General features: G+C 42.2%; 1 protein-coding gene across 1 annotated transcript; it reads left to right on the plus strand.

Annotated features, from left to right (window-relative positions):
• The first annotated feature begins 572 nt into the window (after positions 1-572).
• Positions 573-27,932, plus strand: LOC139638376 (cyclin-dependent kinase-like 5). The gene is made up of 18 exons (XM_071512503.1): positions 573-636; positions 2,407-2,441; positions 15,467-15,512; positions 15,797-15,933; positions 16,058-16,178; positions 16,916-16,975; positions 18,030-18,120; positions 18,276-18,465; positions 20,419-20,499; positions 21,425-21,591; positions 21,995-22,978; positions 23,767-23,866; positions 24,329-24,434; positions 25,069-25,192; positions 25,442-25,544; positions 25,845-25,967; positions 27,211-27,372; positions 27,477-27,932. The coding sequence occupies exons 1-18, from the start codon at positions 573-575 to the stop codon at positions 27,834-27,836; spliced, it is 3,054 nt and encodes a 1,017-aa protein (XP_071368604.1). The 3' UTR covers positions 27,837-27,932.
• The last annotated feature ends 57 nt before the right edge of the window (positions 27,933-27,989 follow it).

The following is a 27,989-nucleotide window of genomic DNA, read 5'->3' on the forward strand; positions in this document are numbered from 1 at the left end:
ACAATAAAGTATATTGTCTATATCGTACATAAAAGGCATACAATTTGTCACCTACATCATTTGCCTACATTTTATGTTAACTAGAGATATACCATCCATCCTTATCCCACCTTAAATTGCCCTGTAGAGAGAGCTGTAAGTTACCAGTTTTTGACGATGAAGTACAACTACATTCTGACTACTGGTGGCCAATACTGAGTACTGATATGAGTACTATTTTTTGAAAATGGCAGGAAAATGTGTGATGCTATTATGAGGCTCTCTCCGAACTACATATCAAGATGATATTTTGTGAATCCAGTGCCATGTATCACACCAAACTGTGAGCTCATTGACATTGTTCTGATACCCAGTTCTCTAAAGGTAGGTGAATAGTATATTTTATGTTTGATACAACTCTTGTGTGTTTTTGTGCAGGTGAGGTTAAGCCATTGCAGAAGGCATGTGGTGGGTACTATGGCTCACAGCCGGTGCACGCCTCTTAGGAGCCAACAGCTGGCCGCCTCGCGCCATCTTTTAGCTGGACCTCTCCCTGAGCTCCAAGAACCTCACGCAGCTTACCTTTTGACTTCATGAAGATTCCTGACATCGGTGATGTAATGAATAAATTTGAAGTCCTTGGGATTGTAGGTGAAGGTGAGACTGCTGCCACTGTAATTTTTAAATGTTTAAATGTGTAATGTAACAGTACTCCGCAGGTCTTCACACTGGCAAGCCCCGACAGATATCACTGACTACTAGTCTCAAGTCTTCTAACACAACTTTCCATGTGAGACAGTGCATACAAATTTGAAATAATAATTATTATTTATCCCATTTACCTGTGGAATAGAAAACAGCCCAGAATGAAGCTGTTAAAATCCTCTGTTCTGCTGAGATCTCCTCTTCTTTCACGCTTGTACAACTCAACAAGGTCAAGGTCAAAATGTTTATTTATTTATGAGGAAGCATTTTAACTTGGCTGTACCTGGCCAGGTACGGTTAACTGAATGTATACTTTAATGCTATTAGTATGGAAATGGTGAGATGGCGTTTGGGATCAAGTATTATTGTTGTAAATATCAGTGTGGGACAGGGTAATTCAATAGTTAAATTTCCTTGAATGTTTCTCGTGGTTTTTTGAAAGCATGTCATTTTACTAAAGCTGCTTGGTTGATGTGAAGTGGCAGAGGCCCCGAGGTGAGGCCACCCACTTGTCCCAGTTTTTACACCCCTACTCCCACCTCCTGCTGGAAGACACAGGGAAACTCTGAGCTGGATTTTGAAGCTGAGAGCTTGTCCAACTATGACTCAGCTTGAACGGAAATCATCACTTTTAATGCCACATTACACTGTAAAGTTGGACAAGTTTTTTGGCACAACTCTGTTGCCTCTGAACTCACACCACAGTGTGCTCCACTTGATGCAGCATCATAGATTTGTCCAGTCATCTTGAGGTCAATCAATTTTGTTAATCGTTTAGAATTGCCTGCAGCATATAGGCCCATCCTAGCAATTACAAATACACAGAATCTCATTATTTATCCCCAGTGCCACAATCCAGGAAGAAAAGTGGCATTAACGATAGTGTCCAGTTTGGGTGTGTCATTGGAGTTGTAAGGTGGTAAAAGCCCCATCATTGATGTTTTATCAATGATGGGGCTTTGATAAAACAACACAGTAGCCTTTTTCTGTGTGGCAACAATTATTGTCATACTTGTCTCTGTACTCTCTCAGGTTTTGAGTACTTTGGACATTTATCCCGGAAAAAAGAAAGTATGTTCATACATTAGAGTAGCCCCTGAAGAGAGCAGGCGATTTGTAGCCCTCTTCTACCACTGATGTTCTTGAGAAGGTCCGCTGAGCGGCTCGTCTGCCCGCTCCGTCCAAGAATTCCACTTGAACCCTCGGGGGATATGTGTGTGACTGCCAGGGTCGATAACATCAGAACTACAGTCGCTTGCCAACACTTGTGTCCTACTTTCTGAGCCACCTGTCCTTTTATAGAGAATGATGCTTTTCCTTAATTCGTTTGAGCATATGAGAGAAATTACCTTTTAAAAAGAGGCTTTAAAATTAATGTCGCTTTGTAGCAGTAGACTGAAAGAAAAAATAGGTCCATGTGGTCCTAGACTTTTACAAAGAGGGCATTCATTGTTCCATGTGAGAATGAAAGGCTTTTTAGATACAGTCAATCTTTGTTCATTTGTAGGCTTAGGTGAAGCTCACATTTTGAATCACAAATCAACATTTTTTAAATTTAGCCTCATTTATATTGTCATTACCTTCAACCACTTTTTATGCAGGCCTACTTTCAAGTGCCACCATTAAAAGGCTACAGTGGCTATTGGAATACATGGCCACATTACCATATTCATTACAAAATTAGCTGTGGAATATGACACACTGTTTGTTTCTTTGTTTTAGGTGCCTATGGTGTTGTTTTGAAGTGCAGACACAAGGTAAGATCTTTTTAATTTCGCTATTATCCGTTTCACTCGCTCATTCGTTACTTGTAGGTCTTGTCAAACCATTCCAATCATCAATTATTTTTCAAATCATTGTAATCCAGTGATATTGTATACTGCACGTTATGTGTTTGTTGCATCAAAACATGGTCTTATAATACAAAGTCAGAAAAAGCTGTGAGGATGGAGGGATGGAGTACTTGATGGAGTACTCTAAGAATCTCAGCTTTCTAGTGGTACTAAAGCATTGCAATAGTACAGGTTTATGATTGTTGAATGTTAAGAATGGTTCCACAGAACCCCAGAGACCCTAACATCTAATAAGACAATGTTGTTTTTAATTGGTTTGTCTGAAGCAGGTGGTTTTTATGCACCTGGTCACTGCACTTTAGTTTACTGCAGTGGTCCTGTGCCTCAGATTTACTGAGATGTCTTGATTGGCTGCCATGGACAATTGGATAATTGTTCAATCCTGTTATCTCTGCTCTGGTTCATCAGTGAGGGAGATTTGTGTAGCTGTAATCCCGGTGAAGATAAGAAGATCTGCTTTGAATGGCGGCAAATTTCTTAGCTTTCTTTAGAATACCTTTTCTAATTCTATTATCGAAAGGTTTAGTGTCTGTTAATTTACCAATCATGTTTGCAACAAGTCAAAAAGAGCTCCTGCACCCTGTCCTGCTGATCAGGGCAGATCAATTCTCTTTTTCTCTCACAGGCTGTTATTGTTCCACCACTCTGTCACATCACACATGTTTTCATTCATGTAATAGAAGCTCGGATAGGTGGTTTTCAGGCACTCTGAACTTTGTCAAGCTAAATGAATTTTTCAGCATAAGAATTATAGAAAAGCAGAAGAATTCTCAAACGCAGGACTCAGTTATAGCCTTGTCGTCTTGGTCCATTTAAGGAAGTGACTGTGCCAGGAATTGACAGCAATCCAACATGAATATTCAAACGATAACAGAGACTTACTGCCTCCTACTTACGGATCTAGAGGGTTTGTGAGAATTGCCAGAAACAGAAAAAAACACTTTCTGGGCCCTTCTCATCAAGTGCCTTTGATGTTTTTCTTGTTCTACAATACCCAAGGGAATACTACATATGCCTACATTACATTATTCATTACAGTATTGATTATGGAATATCTTGTCAATATTTCCATCAGCTGTGTTACTAAGAGATGCCAGTGAGCTAGGATTGTGAGAATTGTAACAGAAAGCTGTACCATACTTGATGTTGAGCAAGCACTCAGATTGTTGTGAGGAGAAAGAGGAAAGCCCTGCTGTAAACCGGAATCACAGCCTATAATTACTGGGCTTTATAATTCAGACTGATTGATCTCAGGCCTAGGCAGCTGTAAATGCCAATGTCTTCATTTTATACAACAGAACTTGCATCAATAGGCCTCAGTTGTGTCCACACAATAGACAGAGGCTTTTACTATGGCTGACTCAAGACAGCTCTCTTTACTGTGGTAATGTGTGCTAAAATCCATCAGCATCGCCATAATCACAGTTGAGGGTATAATGGCTTTTATATACCCATTGCTAACACATGTTCACTGTCTGAAAAGTTATTTTTCAACGTTTAAATACATTTTATTAAAGAATTAACAAATTCAGATTGTATACAATCCCACAGTCCCACACTGGCTCTGTAGCTGATCAGCTGCCTTAATCTTTTCTATGGAGAATACAGTAACGTTGGGCTACTTGGCTTACAAATTGACGTCAGCATCGGAACCGTTAACTAACATATCTTTTAGCATATTGCATACATACATAGAGGCACGGCCTGTGCAATAATGTGTTTTGTTATAAAATGCTAGAGTATGTGCTGTCTTATAATCATAAAATTATGTCGCTCTATATATAACCACACACAACTGTATTGCAGTTGGAGTCCATGCAAACAAATCAGTGAAGAATCCAAAAGTTCTCTAGTTATGTGATGTCACATGAATTTCATTTGCATATGAGAAGAGGTATATCAGAGTTGTGTGAAAAATTGCAGCTAAGGTGTGAACATTTGTGGTTAAAGTTACATTTTCACAATAATACACCTTCAACTTCCTTCTATTATGTAGATACTGTTTTATAAAGAATTAGGCCTAGATTTGTAGAAAGTGATTTTTACCACACCATGATGACATTTGATAGCACCCAGGTACAGGGGGGGTGAGGTGTCTTGCCCCTCACCCACAGAACTTTGTTCTCTGCTTGATGGCGTCGGCGATGTGGCGTCAGTGCAGCAGTTTAAATAAAAGACAGTTAAAGAGATGCTTTACTAACTGATCTGTTTCTAGAGTAGTCAGTTTATAAAGCACATTTGGAATGCATATTTAATAAGATCATTAATCATTTATAATTTCTTTGGCATATAATTACGAAAAACAAAGAAAAGAAGAAAGACTTTATTAAAAAATTAAGAAAGAAATTAAGAAAAACAAGCCCATAAAAGTCCAACATTGTGCTATGCATTCTCAGTGCCTTTTGTGTATGTCCGAAATTCTATAATGTATACAGTTTCAGTTGTACAATGTCGGTAACTTTATTACTTGTAGTGTGAAAACACAAGAGGATGAATTCCCTGGATACAGATCAGTGTGGATCAGTGCCATCTGGAATATATTGTGTTGTTAGTGTGAATGAACCAACAAGAGGTTCACTCACCAACAGAGATAGATCTACAACATAATTGGGCGCGCACATACACAAACAGACGCATGCTGACACACTCAAGCACTCACACGTACACTCAAACACACACACACACACACACACACACACACACACACACAGACACACAGGCACACAAGCCTGCATGCATGTGCTGACGCTCACAAAACAGACAGACTACACATAAGCCTACCAAGGGTGTGATGCTGCTGTGACAATAGGCAGGAAAGAGCACCGGCCAGAGAAAATGGCTGCATTTGTGTCAAACTGCCCGCCTTGCAGCTGGCAGTGCTTACCAAACATACTTATTTAGCCAGTGCCACTCCCCTCAAATTTGGTTTATACATGTATTTAACAGGAAGGATGAAAATAGTATGAGTCCCACTGAAATAGTCCTGCCCCTCCTCCCAAAAAAGAGAAAAAACATGTGGGACCAGATGTATAAACAATGCATACGTTTCTACAACATTTTCTTACAAGCTTAATTTTTATTCTAGCGACAGTAAATACGTTTACATATTGTCACCCAAATCATACAGTGTTGTTGAATAAGAATAAAGCACATATGTGATGATAAATTAGGCCTACACATGTGTTATCAATGAATAGGCCATTATGGCTCACAATATATAGCAGTGCATAACAGCTGTGCGTAATTGCTTTGGCACTGTTAGAGGACTTTGCCAGTGCAAGACTACGCGAGAACGAGTCTTTAGAGACCGTGCTGATGTTCTGGCCCATGATGATGGGTGTCATTTATGTGCAAACCAGTTAACCAGGGGTGTGTCGACATCCATTTATGGCAAATTGTGGGAGTGGGTTTAGACTTGTGCACGTGTTTCATGATAAATTAGATTTTTTATAAATCTGATAAAAGGACTGCATGTTGTATGCGTGTTTACAGTTTTGTGCATAGACAGATTTTTAGTCTCAAATCTACAGAGAGTTTTATACCTCTGGCTCCTGATCTGGATGACTAGTGACGTCTTGTGCAAGAAATTCAAATTCAGTCACACAAGCTCCCAACTAATGTGAACAAGCAAGCCTGGCTGGTTTATCGCAAAAGACAGTCCGCTCCGTTTGCAGACTGGCGAACACCAGAGGCATGCTGGATGGGAGTAGTCTGCACTCCTTTTATAAATCGTAATGCCCAGCACAAAGGCCAGATACCCTGTTTAAATACAGCGGTTAGAGTGGCATGTAGACGAGCAACAAAAACATGGGCGATACAAACACAGCATGGTACGAACCCTTGATGCCAAGCTACAATGCAAACATAAAACTGATAAAGAAGGCCTTTATGCTTTACGTAGCAGCGGAGCAGCTCGGTCATTGTTAGTCAGAACTACCTGGTACCTGGTTTTAGGGACACAATTAGTTTTTTAGAGTTTCTGACAGGTCTGCTGTACTTCTCTTGGTGACTGTTTGTTGTTGTTGTAGCCTTGCCAGTGTTTTCCCACGCTCCTGCCTCAATGCTTCTTATCTTGTCTTGCCGAATTGTGCCGCAGCTGTTTGAGAAAAAGTGCAGCCAGACTGGAACAGCAGCATGCTCTTATGTCAGTAGGGTTTTGATACACTGGAGTACAGAGAAGCTTCATGTCTTGGAGTTCTGGCTCATGTTTTATTAATTATCTTGTCCATGGTTAATGGAGCGCAAAAACAGACGTGGTTGGGTTTAGTTCTTGTTTTTTTGGCCCACTTTCTGCTGGGCATATAGCGTGGCGTTGAGGTTTGACAACAGGAAAGAGGGGAATGTCAGATTCGAAGGTCTATTTCTCTTGTCTGTTGATGTTTGATAAAGTTCTATGAGCCAAACTGTGAATCAATTTCACTAAATTAGTTTAGAAGCTTTTTGTTATTGAACTTAATCATAATCGCTATTGCTAACTTGTAATATTTGGGCCTAGTCAAGGGTATTGCTAAATTCAAAGCATAAGAAACTTCCTTTAAAATGTAAAATGCAAGCAAAATCTGATTTCACTAATGTAAATCTGGTATAAATTTGCAAATGTCTTTGTCACAACTAGGAAAAACAGACCAGAGAGTCTTTATAATGTCACAATATGGACCGTAAATGTGAGATTAAATGTGAGAGAAATGGCACATTTGCGCATTTGTAACTGTTAACACCATAATGAAATCAACTTTATGTCTAATAGTTACAAATCATTTGTTTATTTTGCAAAGTCAGCTTCCTATTCTGTGTCAGTGCAGTAGCTCCAAAAAGTGTCAATTTTTAAAATTGCATATTAAAGTCTTGGTTCTCTGTTTTCTAAGTAGGGGTGGGTTTTTACTTTAATGGGCAAGGGGAAACCAGTTATGTCATCACACTTATTTTAATAGAATCACACTGAACACTCTTCCTTTGGTGTGCTAATTGCATGCGACCCACCAAAGTGCACTCACATGCGTTTGCCTCCATAATGCTAGATAGAAAGTTGGGAATGCTTGGTGTTAACCTTTCCTTTGTTTATTCATTGTGTGGACGAAACTGGGCAGATCAATATCGAAAGTGGAAAATCCTTTTGCCTGCTCTTGAGTGACCCTGAGTTCACTGACACTCAGTTTACTCAGTGTAGATTATAGGTCAAGCTCACTTATTTCACTCAGTCTGTTGACCCAACAAAGTACTGTAAGACTATTTTACATTCATGCAAGTAGGTTTTGCACAAGTTCCCTTTGTGTAGCAGTAATACTGAGAGTTAACAGAAATGGATTTCTATGATATAAGTGAGTATGTAAGCCTTGTTTGAGCCATGGTGGCTCATAGGCCAGGAGCTTATCTCTTGTTGTTTGTGTTTGGTATGACTTGGTATGGCTAAATATTATAAATATATAAATAAATATTCCTGTCCTATTACGTTTTTTGCATTACACAGCAGCAGAGATGCTACTGAAACTATAGAATGAATTCATTCATCGAAAATAAACTTCAAAACAATGAATTAAGGTGGTAAACTGAAGTGCCTGTTTTTTTTTTTATTTCCCTTCATGTCTGACACACTTTCTGTTGAACACCAGTTTCACTAGTTGACTCACATTATGGGACCTCCTATCCTCTCTGCCCTCCCATTATCCTGGGACCTGTTGATTTACAAATTAAGCACTTTGTGTGCCTATCAAAACAGAGTAATTTGATACTTAGCTCTGAGGTAAGCCAAACACAAAGGCTTCTCTAGTTACATAGCTAATCACAAATCCAGGGCAAGCCTTGCCTCTGGTCAATGCAATGGCGATTCTTTAGTATGTCCCAGTATGTGAAATGAAATGAGAGTAAACATTGCTGCGGTGAGTATTTATTTAAGCAGGAACTCCTCTGAGGAATGCACACTGCACACAGCAGAATGCACTTATCAGCCCAGGAACTGATTTCCCAAGCCACTCTGTCTAGAGAGAGGTAAAACATTGACAGCGTCAGTGGTCATGGTCTTACAATATTATAACAGAATTGGAAAATTCTGAGCATTGAAATATCTGTAAAATGTTTTCATTAATCAGAGGAGATTAATAAGTAAAGCTCTTTTGTGAAAAGCCTTCTGTCTGTGGAGGTGGTCTGGCTCGCATTATGATTGGATCTCAGCCAGAGTCAGCCAAGTGTAAATGCAATCCACACAGTGTGTTTGCATTAGTGAGAAAGTTTCTGCCCACAGAGTAGAAACGTCACCACTGCAGGTAGAAACGTCATCACATGGCTTCTATCCTCCACCAGTTCCACCAGTAACGTAAAACGCAACAACAATGGACAACTCTCCGCCCATCGAGTTTGTTGTTGACTAACTTGATGTTAGCAGTGTGTGATGGCAGGTGTTGTCCAGGAGACATTGGGAGCTGCTATAGAAATAGACCAATATATGAAGATATTCTGAAGCAGATGGTAGAGCAGGGATGGGTGAGGAGTCGTCTTCTACGACTAGACCTCCATGACCCTACACCTGCTGTGTTTGTAAAATCTAGTAATGGTCTTGCTACCTCCTCACCTACTTGCCTGCATTGCATAGTGCATGCAAAAATGAGATCCCATCACAATGCGGACAGCATGCAGCTGAGAAAGCATATAAATACGAGGTGTAAATGTAAGTGTGTGATCGTGTTCATTATCCAGAGAGCATATCCAGATGCAGATTGCATTTTAATACTAGGTGTAAATTAGGTCTAAGAGAGGGCTGATTGCTTGGGTACACTTGGGAAGAGTTTCAGTGAGGAAGATTGCTTATGTTCCACACAGAAGAGTGGCTAAGGTGCTGCTGGCATGAAAATCTGATGGAAGGACAGCATTAACTTGGGGTAACTGTAGATGGAGGCAAATACTTCTTGACCGTGATGTCCATGCATGGGTTTGAGATGCAAGGAAAAGTAAACAAGTAAATCAGTTCACTACAAATGTCAATCCAACACATGAGCAAGCAGTTTCATCAAGAAGATTTGTTGAGAACTTCACAGAGAACCATGGTCAGGTGGCAGTGTATAATCCCCTTCTTACTCCCAAAAAACACTTTTGCAAGTCAAGTGGTGCAAAGAACACAGGCAGCGTTCTACTGAGCAGTGGAAAACGTCACATGGTTAGATGAGTCATCCTATTATTAACAACTAAACAACTACGTATGTGGCACATGCCAAAAGAAATGTACAGGCTCAAGCTCTTGCTTCTTATGGTGAAGGGTTCTGGTAGCTCTGATATGGCGTGGGGTTTATTTTCCTGGCATGGTTCAGGTTCTCTGAACCCCTCAGGGTGCAAGGCAAGTGCCAATGCAAGCCACTTTTAGTGATCACGTTCATCCTATGGTGAGGCGCTTGGATCCTGATGTCACTGGTATCTTCCAGAATGATGAACCCATGCCGAGCACAGAAACAATGTAAACCATGTAACCTTGGCCCGTCACCATACCAAACACTAGCTACTTGGTGTTTTATTTTGGCAGTTACTTGTAGGTCATCTGGCACTAATGTTATACCCCTATATATAACCCCTCCCATGGTGGGTCTCTCTCCAGCCTTAAGCGTATGACTTGTATGCCTGCCCACATGGTAGATGCCCGTGCTACCAATCAAGCCAACCAATAGTGCGCTCTTGAACTACACAGATGACATCACATTTGTGCCAAAGTGAGGATCAGTCTCATTCCCATCTCTCTTGTATAAACACTGTGTCAGTTTGTTAATTGAGAGGAATTCTATTAGAGTTAGCTTGCTGGAAGCGATTCCTGGATGTTGGCGTTGCTTTTGCCTGTGACTTTCAGTCGTTTGATGGAGATTTCACAGAACGGTCCAAAACAGAGTAATTAGTGTATTGACTAGATCTATTATGCACATCGCTGTTTCAGGAGCAGCCATGTAGCATCGACTGAGTCACCACAGCTCTGCAGTCATCTGTTGTTTGTCCTGTCTTGATCATGAATGTGTTTTTTTATTTTTATTATTTAGTTTTTAGCATTGATGCAGCTCCATTTTTAGGTTGTGCAATTGATGTAGCTTTTTTCACAGATAATAAAACTGATGCAGTAGGCTTCAATTTTATTCCTCCTAAATGAGCTGAATGGCTTTCAGTAACATCTAGAATTATTCAGTGAAAAAAGTCTATCCGCCCCCTTTGAAGGGAACAGTTATTTTTGCACCCACTGAACAGAAACTGGGACAGGAGAGGAAAAAAAGGACTTTCACATGTAGCATTAAATAGGTCACCTTGAGTGGAGCACTTGACTATGTGGTCCTATCAGGAGGCAAGAACAGAGAGAGAGACAGAGAGAGAGAGAGAGAGAGAGAGAGAGAGAGACATAGAGGGGATGCGTCTACTGTCTGAATGTTCAGTTCTTCATCGTCCCCTGATAGACCCAGGCTATTTCAGGCTGTTTCTGAAGTATTGTTAAATGCAGGCTATCAGGTCTTAGCCCACCTGTTGTTGTACCTTTTGTGACTGTTGTGTCTCACTTTCTGGATGTGTTCTTTCTCCAGAGGTGTAAGTATCTAGAGACAGTTACAGGTAGAGTCGGACCACACTGATAGTCACTACAGTAATAGTGGTAACCTATGGATGCAAAGGCCTACGTTAAAATGCTGCATCTCTGCAATATGCCCAGGGCTTCCATGCAGTTTAGCTTAGATATCCATTCATTTTCAGAATGTCTCAAACCTACTCTTAATTACTGTTACAGTACATTAGTTACAGTGAAATATTTCTCCATCTTTTCCCTCCTTGCAAGTGCACAAGAAAAAAAATCTGGAAAAGCTGTGTGATAAAGAAGGTCAAGGCCCTGACCCCAGTCGTGGTCAAGCCCTGTCTGTTTATAATAACTGTTTAAATAACCCTACTGCATTGATGTAGCCAATTTAGACTGTGTGTCTTGTAAAAACTTTGTGTGCTTTGGGTGCAGTGCTGCTACTTTGTTGGCAACAGATAACATTATTGCAGCAGGCCCAGTTGGTCTGAGATATTGGTATTCTCTGTTTGCCTTGTGGTGCGATACTTTATTGTCCCATTGGCATGGATTTTCACTTTGTGAGGTCAGCACAATATGAAAGATAAATAAAAAAACACGGCACAATGCAGAACACAAGTTAATGTACTGTATATTCTCACACAATACAGTGGCACATAAAACTCACTGTATATTCTCACAAAACACCATGCATGGTCACTGCCATCAGTTTTGTTCATGATGATTCCTTCTTAAGACGTCTGAATGCAGTGGGATGAACCTTGCTCTGCATTACCTTGCTCTGTATCTCCATTTGGAAGGCAACAGTTCAAAGTCCACAAAACGGTTGTGGGAGCTGTCTCAATGATTTGCATGGCCTTCTTTGTCACTCTCATGTTGAACAGCACCTGCAGCCTGCTGCACTGCTGTCCACAGAGCTGGAGCGCGGGTACAGCAGCCTGCTGTACTGGGCCACTAAAGACAACTCTCTCTGTGGCAGGGGTAGCTTGTATGGAGAAGCCATGTTTCAACAAGAAGGGGATTCAGTTTTCTGATTTAGAATCTGGATATCCATTCTTATAGAAATAAATTCAAAGTTCCTTGTTTTATGTTTAGGTTGAGGTAGTTCCTCTGGCACCAAGTGAACACCCTGTTGGCTTTGCACGCAAAGTGTTGATCATCATCTTAGAGATTTGCCAGGCAGTTATCAGGAAATTTCACAGCCAAGCAGTCCATGTCTGAGTTCCTTATGTGTACAGTGTAGATAGAGAAGAGCATGGGATTATTCGGCATTATTCATTTTATCATATCGCTTTCAGTGTAGAAGTCTGTGACGCGATTAATGCAGTTTTCAAAAGTGATATGTCTACATTAAAACTGCTAAGCTTCCTTAAAAAGAATAAGCGCTGGTGAGCTTTTTTTAAGATTGCCTTCACATTAGGCTCAAAGCTTAGTTTGTCATCCACAATTGTCCCCAGATATTTGTAGTGGCTAACCACCTCTACCTGTTCCCCATTTATGAGGGTAGGTGATGGGGGGGCAGAAGCCCTTCTGCGAAAGTCAATAGCCATTTCTTTTGTCTTCGATACATTGAGTTTAAGAAAGGAATTGTCACACCACTGTAAGAACTTGTTAACAATTGGACCATGGCAAGTCTCATCGTCATTGAGAAGACTCATTATAACAGAGTCATCTGCAAATTTGATGATATGTCTGGACACATGCTGGCTTACACAATCATGGTATGGACCAACCATGTGCTCACTCTGTGCTCCTCAGGTCGTGGGAGAGAGACAGTGTTTTCATAATGAATAATTTACATAGCTAGGTTTCTCTCCCACATAAATGAGCCTCCCCGTTCGTTGCTGCATGGGAATTCCTAAAGGGCTTAAAATAAAGTGTTACACAAAAAGGCCTACAGCGGAGATGTACTTAACTGATGCCTCTGAACATGAGCATGCAGGTGTAATAAACTGCAAAAATATTGTTATTATTATCAGTTAGATGCTTCTATTTGCATGGTTTTGAACTAATGAGAAGAGATCAGCGTGAACATAGGTGCTGTATTCTTTGTTCATACTATACAGTCACAATGTTTCAACATTAAATATTTAACACCAACTGATCTAATGTGCTGTAAGTTGGAGGGGGGAATCCAAAGGGGTTCCCTTGATTCCTGAAGTGGTAAAGTCACCATTTGGGTGGTTTTAGTTGGCATGGAGGTGGTGGTGATGGGGAGTTTTCAACTTGAAGACTCACTGTTGAGCACTCAAAAACCGTTGAGTGCTTATTTATGTGGTCATAAAAATTCACTTAAGTGGGCTGCCTACCCTGGCAAACATTAGAATCAAACTCCTGCAAATACGTTATGATCATTTTGTGCTATTGGACAGTAAAAATCTTATTTATTGCACCAATAATTAGGTTACAAGGAATTTAAACCTTACAAGTGATGCTTGAGGTCTGTTATGTTACATCAGTACCACACAGATAAAAACCTGTGGATAAACTGCTGGCTGTAAACAAGTACAGGTTCTGTTCAGATTCTTCTTCTATAAAAAAAAAATATACGCCTACCTAATACCTACTTACACCTTCGTAGGTTTGAAAACAAACCTAATCATAAGTAGACCTATTCTTTATTTGTCATGTGTGAATAGCAATTATTTTGTGAGCCACACAGAGACCATAAGGCTTGTCAGACGCAGATGCTACAATAGCTTTTGTTAGACCTATTGTTAGAGACAGGAACAAACAGATGCAATGACAGGAGTAATAATTATTTGACACACCTCATAACACTGGCACAACAACTTTGTTAAATCCATACCTGTTTAACAGATCAATGTCCCTCATTATTTCAGTTTGTGTTTGTGTCTGAGGTGGTCTGCTTGGAGAGGAGCTACAATGGTCCTGGTCCCATGTCAGACTACGTGTGGCGCTGCAGGGATTGGCATCAGCTTGCTATCGAACTTACATAAGTACATACAGTTAGATGTACATACTGTTTCTCTCTCTGATGATTTTTGATCCTGGCAAATTGAAATGCCCTGTAGCTACTGATTGGGTCTTATTCCCTATAGTGAATAAGATTTAGGCTAACAATAAACAAGTAACAGGTAATTTAATTGACACTCTTTTAATTTACACTCTTGTTTGCATCATCTCCCTTCGCGCAGGCTGGTTTGCGTGTGCTGAGTACTGTGACGATCATGATGTTGACCCTGCTGTGAGTCATCCTATATTCCTCTGTGCTGGGAGGAGGGCTCGCTGTTCACTGTGATCCATGTTGCTCTGGCGTGATGCTGCCTGTGGCTTTCTGAGGGGGGGAAACTAGAGCACAGCTCTGAGCCATAGGCAGAAATACCAGGCCTATCTAGGACATGTAGAGAAACAGGGCTAGTGGTGGGATGTCTCTCACAGAGACCTCATGCAAGGATGATGAGAACGGTCTCAGTAAAACAATGACTCAGTGGTGATTTTTCAACTTTTTCAGGTCATGATCTGTCTGAATTTCTTTGTTTGCTCCTTATATTGTTGATAATTCTATGTCATTCATCCCTGTAAGCGTTTGTCGATGATTGTTTTTGCAGGATTTGTTATTGATAATCCATCCACTTTCCAGATGCTTTTTTTTTGCGCATTGATCCTAATCGTCCCATGTGCATTGCGTTTTACCAATGAACCCTTCCAGTGCTTTCATGGTAGTCTCTGTTAAGGGCTAGAGCATGTTGTAGTGCAAGTGCTTTAAGATGTTTCGACATGCGCAGTGAATAGTCCACCAATTGGCATTTAATTATCATAGCTATTATCATTATTATTGGTGGCTGAAAGCTCGCACACCATTGTTGTTGCATTTCTTTATTTCTTTATTTGCTCAATGCCAAGTGGTGATATCTCAGAATCTGTTTGACCAAATGTTCTGAAACTTGGCGTATGTGTTTGAGGGTCAATTTTTATATGAAATAGTCCTGTCAAGTGTTGTAGTCATTTGGGGGCTTTCGGATTCTATCCAAATCCTTTTTTTTTCACCTATGGCAAAAATGAATGGGATTTTTGGATCTGTGTGTGTGTGTGTGTGTGTGTGTGTGTGTTGTCATTTTGTATGCATGTAAGTATGTAATTAGGTTACCATGTGTTTAGATTTGGACTTACATATATGTATGTTTGTATTTACTGATGCAACAATTCATGCACTTTCAGCTGGCCCACACAGTTTCATGAGAAACTGTATCATCTAGGAATCATTATTATTAGTAGTAGTTGTAGTTGTAGTAGTCGTAGTCGCAGTAGTAATAATAGTAGTAGTAGCAGCGATAGTGTTTTCATTCATCTCTGCTGTTGTGTTTGCCCACTGTCAGTGAGTACTGACAGCAACACTGAACAGCAGCACTGGTTTCTAATTAACTGCTCTCTGCTTTCATTGCAGGAGACAAATGAAATTGTGGCCATTAAGAAATTCAAGGACAGTGAAGGTAAGAGGTCGCTCTTCTCTGGCAATAAAAACAAGACAGAACACACGTGTATTTTCTAACAAAAGTTTGTCTTTTTATTGCAAGTGTCAAAACAGCTTTTCCTCCATGTACCATCTCAACTCCTGTTTGTTTGTGTATTCTGTCTTAAGCTATTCTGTTCTATTCTATTCTATTCCATGTCATTCCTTTTATTTCCAATTTAGTGCCTTAGTCCTTTACTCATCATATGTATTTCCATGTCAATTGTGTGTTCCTGATTTCCCCTCTCGCTCCCCTCCATGCAGAGAATGAGGAGGTTAAAGAGACGACGCTACGGGAGCTTAAGATGCTCCGCACCCTCAAGCAGGAGAACATTGTTGAGTTGAAGGAGGCCTTCCGCAGAAGAGGAAAGCTATATCTTGTCTTTGAGTATGTGGAGAAGGTAGGCCCACTGCAGAGCATTATATCATTCATATCATCAACATTCTGATTGCAGAAGCCAAGACTGCAGCCAAGATAATTTCATAAAATTAACTGTATCTTGTGGTTGTGTCTTTCTCTTTTAGAACATGCTTGAGTTGCTTGAGGAGTTGCCCAATGGTGTGCCCTCTGAGAAAGTGCGCAGTTACATCTACCAGTTAATCAAAGCAATTCACTGGTGCCATAAGCATGACATTGTCCACAGGGGTAAAATCCATCTCTTTTTGCTTTTTAATAGAATAGGCAGTCCACTCATCTTAGTGTTTTTTTTTTTTTTACTTTATTAAGACAAGTGGTAAGAAAGCAGAGAGGGGGGCAGTGTAAGTGAGGCACAGGAGAGACATTCTTGACAGATTTGATCCTATCCTGGCAGGATTTAACCACTACACCATCACTGGGCGCCATCTGTGCTCACATTTGGCTAACAACAGGTTATCTCAACCAATTTTGTCACATTGTTTTACAGATTTGCAGTGTAAAGTGGAAATGCATGAGTCTAAATATTCCTCTGTGCTGAAATGATGGCTTGATTGGGTCTTCTGATCTACTGTAACTAACCATTCAATTATTCACAAGACGTGAGCTTTTGGCAAATCAGTGGCAACAGAGCAGGAAACCAGATGGCCCATGTGAGCTTTTGGCAAATTGATCGCAACAGAGCAGGAATCCAGATGGCCTGTGGTATATCCAGGCACACATATGACCGTGTTATGGGGGGATTTGATCTATTCATTATGGTTTGTCTTTACATTTCACCAATAGAATTTGGTGCTTGGGATTCTTTGTCTGTTGTATTTAATCAAATAAATCATTCACATATTTAATCTTTTCATTGAGACAGATGAACATGAGGCGCTAGAGCTGATAGTAGTGATGATGTAATGATGATGCCCCCTGCCAGCCAGTGTATTGTCTTACTCCCTGTCTGTGCTCTTCTACCTCAGATATAAAGCCAGAGAACCTCCTCATCAGCTCTGATGACGTCCTCAAGCTATGTGACTTTGGTGAGCAACTCTGTCCAATACTCCACACACTTAGAACTACAAGAGAGGTGGACAAACATCCATAGCTCTAATGCAAAATGAATATATTCTATAGAGACTCTACAGAGGCTTAAACTAATGTTTCAAGAGTGTAGGCAGTCTTCATCAAGCTATCTAAAGCTACCTCTTCTCGTTCTGAGTGTGCTGGTGTGCATCCTTCCCCGATCTCCATGAATGAAATGTGTTGGAAAACAAGAGGCTAGTCAAGCTTTGATTCAATCTGGTAGTAATGCCAGCACCAAAACAAAACGGGGGGAAGCGGAAAACATAGCATGGCTGACATCATGTGGGCAATCTGGAGTGAGAGACTGAAGACCTGCTGCTTGCTCTGTGTCAGAGAGAACAGACACAGGCCAAACACACTCTACATGGGCCACAAATTCAGAGGGTTACATTTGGGACTGTGTCTTTCTTCAGTTTTTGCACATGAGTTTTATTTTCAGTGCATGAAGTTTTAATTTTGAATGTGAATTCATATAGTTTTGAAAGATGCACAAACTGAAAATGAACGGCTCATGCAAACAGTGGGATTTCTGGCTGTATTGGATGATGGCATGATGTCATTCATTGTGGGTTGTTATTTTTTCCTCTTCCTCTTTCTTTTTCAATTAGCATGTAATCATGCAGAAATATGTTTTTGTAACTATACATTATAATAGATTTCTATATTTTCACATTAATAATGGTGGTTTGGGAGTATAAAAATAAACAGAACAATAATCCAAATAGTTAAAATCAGTATGAGAGGACATGTGTTATTAAGATTCAGGAATAATGAGGCTACTTTTACCATTGCAATGCAATCCCAGCGTGCCTCATGATTTCTCCTCTGTCCTAGTCTATCTTCAGAATTCGGCTCTTACCTAACTCAACAACTTCATGACTTACACCTTTGACTCACTGCTGGAGCACAGAGAGGTGGCCAGCTGGAGTAATTTTTAGGTGTTTCAGTACGTAGAGTATATCAAACAGCCCCTCATCTCACTATATTGCCTCCTCTGTCTTGTCCTGCCAGGCTTTGCACGTAATCTCTCTGAAGGGAATGATGCCAACTACACAGAGTATGTGGCCACTAGATGGTACCGCTCTCCAGAGCTCCTGCTTGGGTAAGTCGGTTCTTCTTTAGCCTTGTCCAGGAGCCCACAGCGGATGGCAAACTCGGTTACTATTCTGAACCCAACGTACTGGCATGTACTCTAGCAGTTATTCTTACACCTAGTCACTAATCACCAGCCGTCACCCCTTAAATCTCTGGTCCCAGGGCTCCTTATGGCAAGGCAGTGGACATGTGGTCAGTGGGCTGCATCCTCGGGGAGCTGAGTGACGGACAGCCTCTGTTCCCAGGAGAGAGCGAGATAGACCAGCTCTTTACCATCCAGAAAGTACTGGGACCCCTGCCACCAGAACAGATGAAGCTCTTCTATAACAACCCTCGCTTCCATGGGCTGCGGGTAATGTTAGACCGCTCCGCACCGCCACATCACTCCAAAGCCCCAACCTTCATCCTACTCTACTCTGTTCCTCTGCTCTTCTTCCATCCTTTCCTCTCTCTCTCTTCCCTGCTGCTCTTATTTCAGCTTCTTTACCTTTTTTTCCCATTGCTCTTCGACTTGATCTTTTTTCTTTTTTTTTTTCTTGTTCGCCATCTCTTTCTGCCTCCTCCTCTTTTCTCTTCCCTTATTTATTTTCTCTCCCTGCTCTGTCTCTGTGCTCTCTGCTTGTTTCTTTTCTGGCTGAGTTTGCTGTGCCGTGACTGATTGGATCACAATGACTCATCGTGTATCATGTATCCTGTGTGCTCTGTGAGGGAAGGCTTTGATAGTCTTCAGTGGCAGACTGCTGGTATAGCAGACCTGGGCCGCCCTTCCCTCTCTCTCCCAGCCCCACGCTTCAGTATCTGAAATAAGTAGTATGCAAACTGTCCTTCTATGAATCCCTGACAGTGATTGTCCACTGATAATGCCCCTGCTGCTTGACAATGCTACGCTTCAAAATTTCAGACGCTCGTGGGTGTGGAAATGGGTGTAGGCAAATTCAGTGGTACAGGGCCTATTAATAAATACATTCTCGACTGACTGCTAGTTATCTTATGAAGTTGTTTTTCTGAAATGCTCTCTCTGGTACGACAGGCGGAAGGGGATGCTTCATGAAAAGACATCAATCAAACATCTGACATTCTATTTGTTAACACTCGCTCCAGAAAAATCGGAAAAAATTGCATAAAGTAGACTTTAGTAGAGCCCACAATCCTCCACAATCCGCCACAATATTTCGCTGGTCAGTGGACATTTACTCTTAAGCGCCTCTTGCACGGTCAACTAACAAAGGAGAAGTAATGTGACCATGGGACCAGCACTGAAATGACAATTGTGTTGCTAGGAACATCCAAGCTGTTTTTATTGAAATATCAATCCAACAGAACAGAAAGAAACCACAAGGCACTTGTGAGTGAACACAGAGTGTTTGATCTTTGCTTTATCAAGTTGGCCAGCCACTGTATGCTTTCTGTAACACTTGAAACCTTGTGATATAAACAGGTCCTGGACCTCTTTAAAGCAAACAATCTGAGGCACTGAGCTAGATTAACAATAGTCACTAATCTTTCTTAAAGAAAAATAGAATTAAAAACAAGGGATGAAATTGGATTGGCTGAGATTGGCTGTAGAGTGCATGAAATGGAACAGTGCTTTTAGTTAACAGTGTTTTCAATAATTTCAGGAGCAGTAGCTTGTGAGGGCTAGCATCAGAAGAAACTACAATTTAAAAAGACCAAAGCAGTGGTTCACAGTGTTGGCACAATGTGGGCATACATAAACAGTTATAAAACAGTTTACAAGAGCATCATCACATTTACGTGATAGAAATATTCCCAATATACATGACTTGCAACAAAAACAAAATGATTACGTTCATGCTCAACACCCATCTGATTTATAAGGAAGTGACATCTCTAAACTGCACTGGCTGCTCATCCCCAACAGCATTCAGGCTGTTAATTGTGTTGCGTTACATCAGATGAATTACAATATACATTCCACAGAACTTCAATAAATACTCGCATCCTGTCCGATGCTGGCTCATGCACTGACAGTACACTTGGCTGATATGCTGGTCTTCCCACAGAAATTATGATCATTTGAATCAGCTAAAGTGCATACATAAATCACACTAGCATACTAATAATGGATATTTACAGCTCTGCACATGAAGCACATGAGCCATGAGCTTTCCTGTAAGCTAGATAACAGAAAAGGCGCAGGCGTTTTTTTACATGGGGGACTTTTAGCACTTGGAGGCAGACTACATGCCTGACGTTAAACTCCCCACCTGAAACACCAGAACAGATTTATCGCTACACTGGCTGCATTTCTTACAATGCTATTTTATGCTGTCTTTTGTTTTAGTTCCCTGCTGTGAACCACCCCCAAACCCTGGAGCGCAGATACCTGGGGATCGTCAGCGGAGCCCTGCTGGATCTGCTTAAGGTACAGATCACAGGTCTAACAAAGCTCTCTGGCTGCTGCTCTGCCGAGGGAGTGTTTATTTTTATTTTTTACATTCATGAAAGCGTGCTCTGTGCGGCCATGAAACAAAACTCAAATTTATCCGAAAAATAGAGGTCTGGTCATTGCATCACTGTCTTAGTGAGTGTTTACCTCGTGACTGCATGATGCCTCTTTCATGCTTCAGTATCTCTCAGCTCATATCCTGGTTCCAGCACTGCTGTTATTGCTGTGTCTGCACTGTAAACAGGAGCTCCATGTCAAGCATGTGGGCTGTGCCTGTGCACTTGTGCTTTTCCCGGTAGATAATGACTCATTCCTAACATAATACCATCCCAGGACTGACTTAAGCAAGGAAGAGCATCTCCTTTTATTACTAATACTAATGAAGCCTACCTTGAGTTGAACCTTTATTTGCTAGAGTTGCAGTTAAATATGTTGTTGCAGGCATAATTGCTAATGCAAAGCTGCATGGCTCATAAATAGTAATTGTCTTTATCATTAGCTCCGTTGTTGTCCTCCTCCAACAGTATTAGGGTCACTTTGAGAAAAGTCGGTACCACTGTATATTTTAGTTGTGTGGGAAAGAAGCTTCACTGAGAGTTCAGAAAGTACCTCCAGTTCACAGGTTTTATTTTGAATGCACACAAGATTCAGGTTTCAGTAATAGTTTTATGCAAAGGTATATTTATTATTACAGATATTTAAGAAAGAAAAAAGAAAATGTCACAGTAAGTGTTTTTCACATCACTGTTTAGCTAATGTGGGACACAATTAAATTTTGCAGCCTGACTTTTATGATAATGGAAATGACTCATAATAGCATGACTGTTTAGTTTGTTTGCGAGGTCTGGGTGTTCAGTGTGTCCTGAGGACTCATAGGGCTCCCCGTGTGTTTCTGCATCAGAACTTGCTGTTGCTGAGTCCAACAGAACGCTTTCTGACAGAGCAGAGCCTGAACCACCACGCCTTCCAGACCCAGCGGCTGGTGGAGCGCCCCGGCCCACCCACGCCTACACCTGTACGCTCTTCCAAGAGAAAACCTCACCATGGAGACAACACCACCCCCAGCAGGTCAGCAGTGCACACTAAAGCAAGTTTATGGTTGGCAGCATCTTCCTATTGTTTGCAGGTTATATGGCATGCTTTCATAATTTAATGTGTTTTTTCTAGCGCAAACATAAGTGACCAACCGCATTTTTACTCAGCAACCCCCTAGTGACCATTCATGCTCGTGTGTTATCTGCGGCAGTCACTGCGTAGTTACATTTTTGCAGACCTCACACCCTTTGAAGCATAAATTGGGATCAACATTGCATAGATGGATTTTTTCTGTGATGTTCTGTATGTCAAGAAACTATAAATTGTAATTATTTTCAGTCTAGCAGATATACTGGAAGTCAGTTGGTGAATGCATCCAGTTGACGCTGTCCTGTCTCTCTCTCCTGCTCCCTGTCTGTCCTCTGCTCTCGGTCAGGAGCCATGGGGGAAAGAGCTCAGGACACCACCGCTCCAGCAGCAGAGACTGCTCCAGCCTGCCTCGGCATGAAGACCTCCACCCCAGCAACGACGGCTTTCTCAACGGCAACATGCCTACTGCGGTCAACCTCAGTCCCACCCTGCATCCTAAGAACTACCAGCCGCAGATCTTCAACCACTCGACCTCATGCAACATGGACCTGGCCAGCAGCAACCTGCCCCATCTGCTCAGCCCCAGTGAATCAAAGAACAAGGGGGAATTTGACGTGAACCTGGGGTCCAAGGTTTCTGATGGCCCCGGAGCCAAGTACCTCAAATCCAACTTCCGCTCACAGCAGAACCGCCATTCTTTTGTAGAGGGGAAGACCAACACGCTTCAATCGGGGGACAAACACAGTCGACACAGCTATATGGAGTCCCACGGTTCCACGCCCTCCTCCAAGTTCGCCTACCTGAACTTGTCCAAGAGCCACGGCACGCTCAGCGATGCCAAGTCAGTAGGGAACCTGAATGAGGTGCACCTATTGGCTGACGAGCCCTCGTCTCGCTACTTTCCCTCCAGTTGCCTTGACCTCACAGCCCCGAGCAGCCCGTCAACACGCCGCGTGGACAGGCTCGGCCACAGTGCAGTCGGCCGGGGAAGCATGCGCTCAGAGAGAGAGAGCAACACCCTCGACTCGTCCTACCGGCGCTCCTCCTCGCGCCACAAGGCCTCCGAGGGTGACAAGTCCCCAGACGCCCTGGACCCCGGGGAGAGCGGTGTGGGAGGCAGCCACGCTCACTCTCTGTCTGCCCCGCACGAAGCTCTGGCTTACGGCCAGGGATACACCAGCCCCTTCTCCTCCCAACAGCGGCCGCACCGCCACTCCATGTACGTGCGGAGGGACCATCAGCGGACACACGGGACGGACGAGGGACTGTCAGTGGGGCAGGGCATTCCCACCAGAGCCAGCAGCCTCCAGCTCCTCTCGCCACAGCTGCAGCACCGCACACTGCCCCGCCACTCGGGGGGCTCCTCCAGAGAAGAGGACATGAGCAGGGTCAGTCATCAGCCCACACCAAACTTCTCCAGTCCCACCCCCCAAAAGAAATCCTAAGCCTAGAAGATCTATTGGTAACAAATGCTGGTTTATGCCAGGTTATATTGGAAAACTCTATTTTAGCCACAAGCATCCACAGTCTTGCAGTCAAGAATTATTACTGACTTACTTACTGGCTTTATTGTCTACATAGGGAACATTTTTTGCAACCACAGCAGGTTATAGTAACAAACAGTATCAAAAGAACACAGTAGTAAAAGTGAAAAATGCATACTAGAGTATCAAAATGCACACTACAGTATCCAAAAACGCACATCACAAAATCACAGTATCAGAGCAAACACGTTGCAAGTTAGACAGTAGTCTCTCTGCCCCAGACCAGCTGGGCTGAGTCGATGAAGGTTATAGAGAGCATGTAATGTGATAATATTACTTAAAGCATTCATTTGTTGAGAATGTCTATATTTGATCTATATTTTCATCCAATTATTGGTAGTCCATTCCCCAGGTTTGTAAAAGCCAGGTTTAACATAACTGCAGCACTCACCCTATAGATGTTGCTCAGTGTCGGAGTGTGGCCTTCGCTGTAGGATATACAGTGAATCATATTACCTGTATATATTTATATATATACACATATAGTATATATATTGTGTGTGTGTATCTGTGTATATGTGTGTGCTGTGATGTCAAGCTCACTTCATGCTTCATCATCTTTCCATCAACAGAGCGAACAGGCACCCACTGAGGTCACCCACAGCAGACCCCCAATAAGGGACTCCACGCGGGACAACACCGCGTCTTTTCACATACAGCGGCAAAAAAGCGAGGTCCGATATTCTGCCTGCACCCACCATTCCCCACCCACATTCAGTCTCCCGAGAGTGCGGATGTGGGTGGATACTGCTGTCATGAACTGCTCTCTCTGTCTCTGTGCATCAGATGCCTCTTCATTTTCTCTGTGTGCTTTGCTTCCCTCTAATGTGACTACTTATGATAGCACAGTCAAGCTTGTCAGTGCAGGACATTTTGATTTTAGTCTGGAATACATACCTGTGATAGCTGAATGCTACAGATATTGCTCAGTAATAATGACCACTTCGAAATGACGAATGTTCATATACAAATTTTGTCAACATGGCAATTTTGTTTCTTACCGTTTCTTCCCCTGTTGTTTCCTGGATGTTATTTTGAATCAAGTTAAAAAAAAAAATATCCGCTCAGATAGTGAGGAATACCTAGCAGCCTCTGTCTCTGACTTTTACGTGATCAGTTCTTCTGTTGTGACCCAGGTTGGAATATATCATGACCAGCAAACAGAGGATGGGGGCTCTTCCAAAGAGAACCGCAACATCTACAGCGAGTCGATGCCTAGGAGGGTGGGCAGCTTCTACAGAGGTTGGTTCAGTTAGTCATGCCTTTTATCCACAACGCTGTCGTCACGGTGCTGTGGGCATCGAGATGCAAATTTCAGTCAGTCAGTCAGACATCAGACTCTTCGCTCATCTGTATCTGCACTCTGTCAAACTTCATTACAGTTTACAGCACTTGAGAAAATCATTTTCTGCAAATCGTATCTGCTGCTTATTGAGCAGTATCTACTTAATGAAGGGAAGTTGAAGTTCCATTATTGTGAAATTTATCCGTAACTGTAACTCTTCACACCTTAGCTGCAAATTTTCACATAACTCTCACAATCCTCTCCTCATATTCAGAAAGATCTGCCATCTGTCTTTTACTACTCATGTCAACATCTGAGGAAATTCTCCATTGTTTTTAATGGATGTATACTATTGAAAATACATCATCTTACATACGTCTACCTTTTACATACGTGAAAGGTAGCACTTTTTGGTTACAATTCACGGTCCTGTCTGACATGGATTATGGCTGATATTTACACTTCAACAATGTGTTTTGAAATTGTTTTAGCTAGTTAGTACACCTGCAAAACCACAACTGCACAGTGGGACTGTACACACTCTCCATGTATCAAAAGGTGAATGAACTAATCGGTTGTGTTTTGTAACAGTCCCTTCTCCCCGGCCAGACAACTCCTTCCATGACAGCAGGGGTCAGAGCCGGGGCTCTGGCCTGGCAGCGGACGGCAGCACTTTGACTAACCATTCCAAACGTCAACCAGCCTTTGACCCTTGGTAAATACTGAATATCTTCTTACCATAGCAAAACTAATTTCCCAGATAATATCCTTCCTAACCCAGGTGACCTTGACAGCACAAATTTGTTCATTTTCTCTGTGACACAATTAAGTGGGATGTTAAATCTCACCCTGGTCCTATGACATGCTGGCTTTAACAGAAATTGCCAAATCTTATTGGGAGTTGTAAACTACCATACATTGTTACTTGGATCGAGCTGCTCAGTGTCCTTTGTTTTGTCCCAAGGACTGGCCCAGAGACTGTAGTTCTGAACCCTGAGCCATCCAAAGAAAAGGAGAAGCAGGGTTTCTTCAGAGCAATAAAGAAGAAAAAGAAAAAATCTCAAATGGTGGGTTCAATGTCAGTAAATCTCAATGACACATTTTCTAATGCCATCTTCTTAATGTAGTTCTGTAGAGGACATGAGTCATGTCTGGATGCAGTGTTTCATTTATATGTGGATTGATGTCAATACTGCGTGAAGCTGTCTGTCTACATATCTCCTCTCCTCCTATGCAACATTTTATGTCTTGCACTTACTTGTACCTGTACAGAGAGATAAAATCCTTTGTTGTTGTTGCTGTTGTTGTTGTTGACATGTGCATCATGTTTTCCTGTTCCACTGGAGTCATGTGCCTCTATATTGCAGATGGAAGTCCCTGACGGAAGGCCTCCCATCATCAAGAAATGTCTTTTCCCTCTGTTTAACCCAAAGAATAACATAAAGCATAGTTCCTCTGTGCGAGTCCTCCCTGTAGTGTCCTCTCCCATGGTACAGCGCTGTTTTACAGTATCCTACTCACCTCCTAACTCCATCTGACCCATCTGACATTGCATGCATTAACAACATTAATCATACCTACTTTATTGTTTTCTTCAAAGCTTGTTTTCAAAGGTGTTCTTTGATAATAATTTTATGATAAATATGGTGAAATGTGGTTCATTCATGTAGCGAATGCAAACATAAACCAGCCAGATCCATCTAGGTATCACTATAAATCTTAACCTATATGGAAAATAGAGCTACAATTAACAATGTATTATGATGTGCCTATTATGAATATTTACATAATAGACAATTTAGTGCAGCTGGCTTCTTACGCTTAAAAATTTCAAGTTCCATTTGGAAAACTGTCCACAAACAACTAAACTCATGGATCTGGTGGGTTATTTTGTGATCAATTTGTTGGTCTATGGGATTCTGATTCAATTACCACTGATTCCAGCCACATATCTAACAGCATGTCTCAAGTTATGAGTTAAGGATGAAAGAGAGAGGGCTCAGGCTCAGGCTAAGCATATGAGGTTTTGGTCAGGAGTGCCAGGAGAGTCTGGTTTGCATGGTTACACTGGAGCTGAGTCTAATGCTTACCAACACAGCCTACCTTATCACACAGATGCACGCGATCGACTTCTCTGCCCCTAAAAGCGTTCCTTAACCCTGCGGAGAGAGACACGGAAGAGCGCTACGACTTGATTATAGAGCATAGATCAGTAACCCTCACACTTACATGAAGTACCACTTGGCAAAATAATTGCTAAATACAACAGCAGCCACATTTTCATATTTGATTTTCCACTCAGGATTTCAAGCCACTTTTCATTCACTATCACCCCAGTGGCAATAATGGCTTTGTGTGAAACAGGTTTTTGAGACTCTTCCATTCAGATTTCTTTTCTATTTGTATGCGACTATTTGCTTGGATAGTAAGAGAGGGGCTGCTGGTGACAGAGCCCAAGTACATGTAATCTGGCCAGAAGGAATCAGACAATGACTTGATGGAAAATAGTTTCGGCTGCACGAACAGTAGAAAATACTGAGCCTTTAGACACATCATTGATTGTATAAATGTCTATAATCCCCAAGCAGCCAATACAATATAAAAGAGGGGGTTGTCTCTCCTCCTCCTGTCCTCTACCTTGGGTCGGGGAACGCTTAGGGGTGCTTGCTCTAGATGCATGTTAGGTTGTAAGTGTTGGCAGGTTAAGTGATACCTGCTCCCTCTGTGTGACAGGTTGCTAGTGAGGGGGTGGATGCAGTCATCCAGAAATCCTCCAGGTCCTCTGGGCACCAGAGCAGCCGCCACAGGGGCCGGGACAAGAGCCGGGACCGGGAGCAGGACAGAGACAGGGACAAGGACTGGCCGCCTGAGAAACTGTCAGACACACATTCTCCGGTACTTCTCAAAGAATGCTTATAGTTATTGCAGTGTATGGCATCCATTTCATTCAGGTTAGATATCAATGTTGATCCTATTTAATGTGTCATGACCCTTTTCAGAGTCAGCCACTGAAGTCTCTGCGCAAGCTCCTGCACCTTTCGTCCTCGTCCTCCAACCAAACGGCCCCGTCCGACATGCGCTTCCAGCCCCTGCCCAACCCGGCCTCTGCTAAAGGTGGTTTCAGTGAAAGTCGGAGTCACTCAGGAGTCAGCACCCCCCAGCTGAAGAGCCGACAGACGGCCTACCCGCTCCCCGGACAGCTGGAGTCCAGCTGGCACACGTCGGCCCTGGGCCGCGCCGAGGGCAACCCCTACCCAGAGCAAATGAGCATCAAGGGAGGCCAAAACGGGCACGGCTTCGGACGCCCTTCCCGATCTCGAATGCCAAACCTGAACGACCTGAAAGAGACGGCTCTGTAATCTCTCTTGCCCCCCCTCCAGCTCCCAGATCCACTTCAAACCCCTCTGTTTCCCCTCTGTTGCTCATGTGCTTCTACACCTCTCACATAACAGTACAGCCATTGAATACACACATACACACACACACACACACACACACAAACACTCATACAC

This window comes from Centroberyx affinis, unplaced genomic scaffold, assembly GCF_046629955.1.
Source record: "Centroberyx affinis isolate AG114_WGS23_722 - 3 ecotype Tasmania unplaced genomic scaffold, CSIRO-AGI_Caff_v1 ptg000278l_1, whole genome shotgun sequence".
In the NCBI taxonomy this organism is placed as follows: Eukaryota; Metazoa; Chordata; class Actinopteri; order Beryciformes; family Berycidae; genus Centroberyx; species Centroberyx affinis.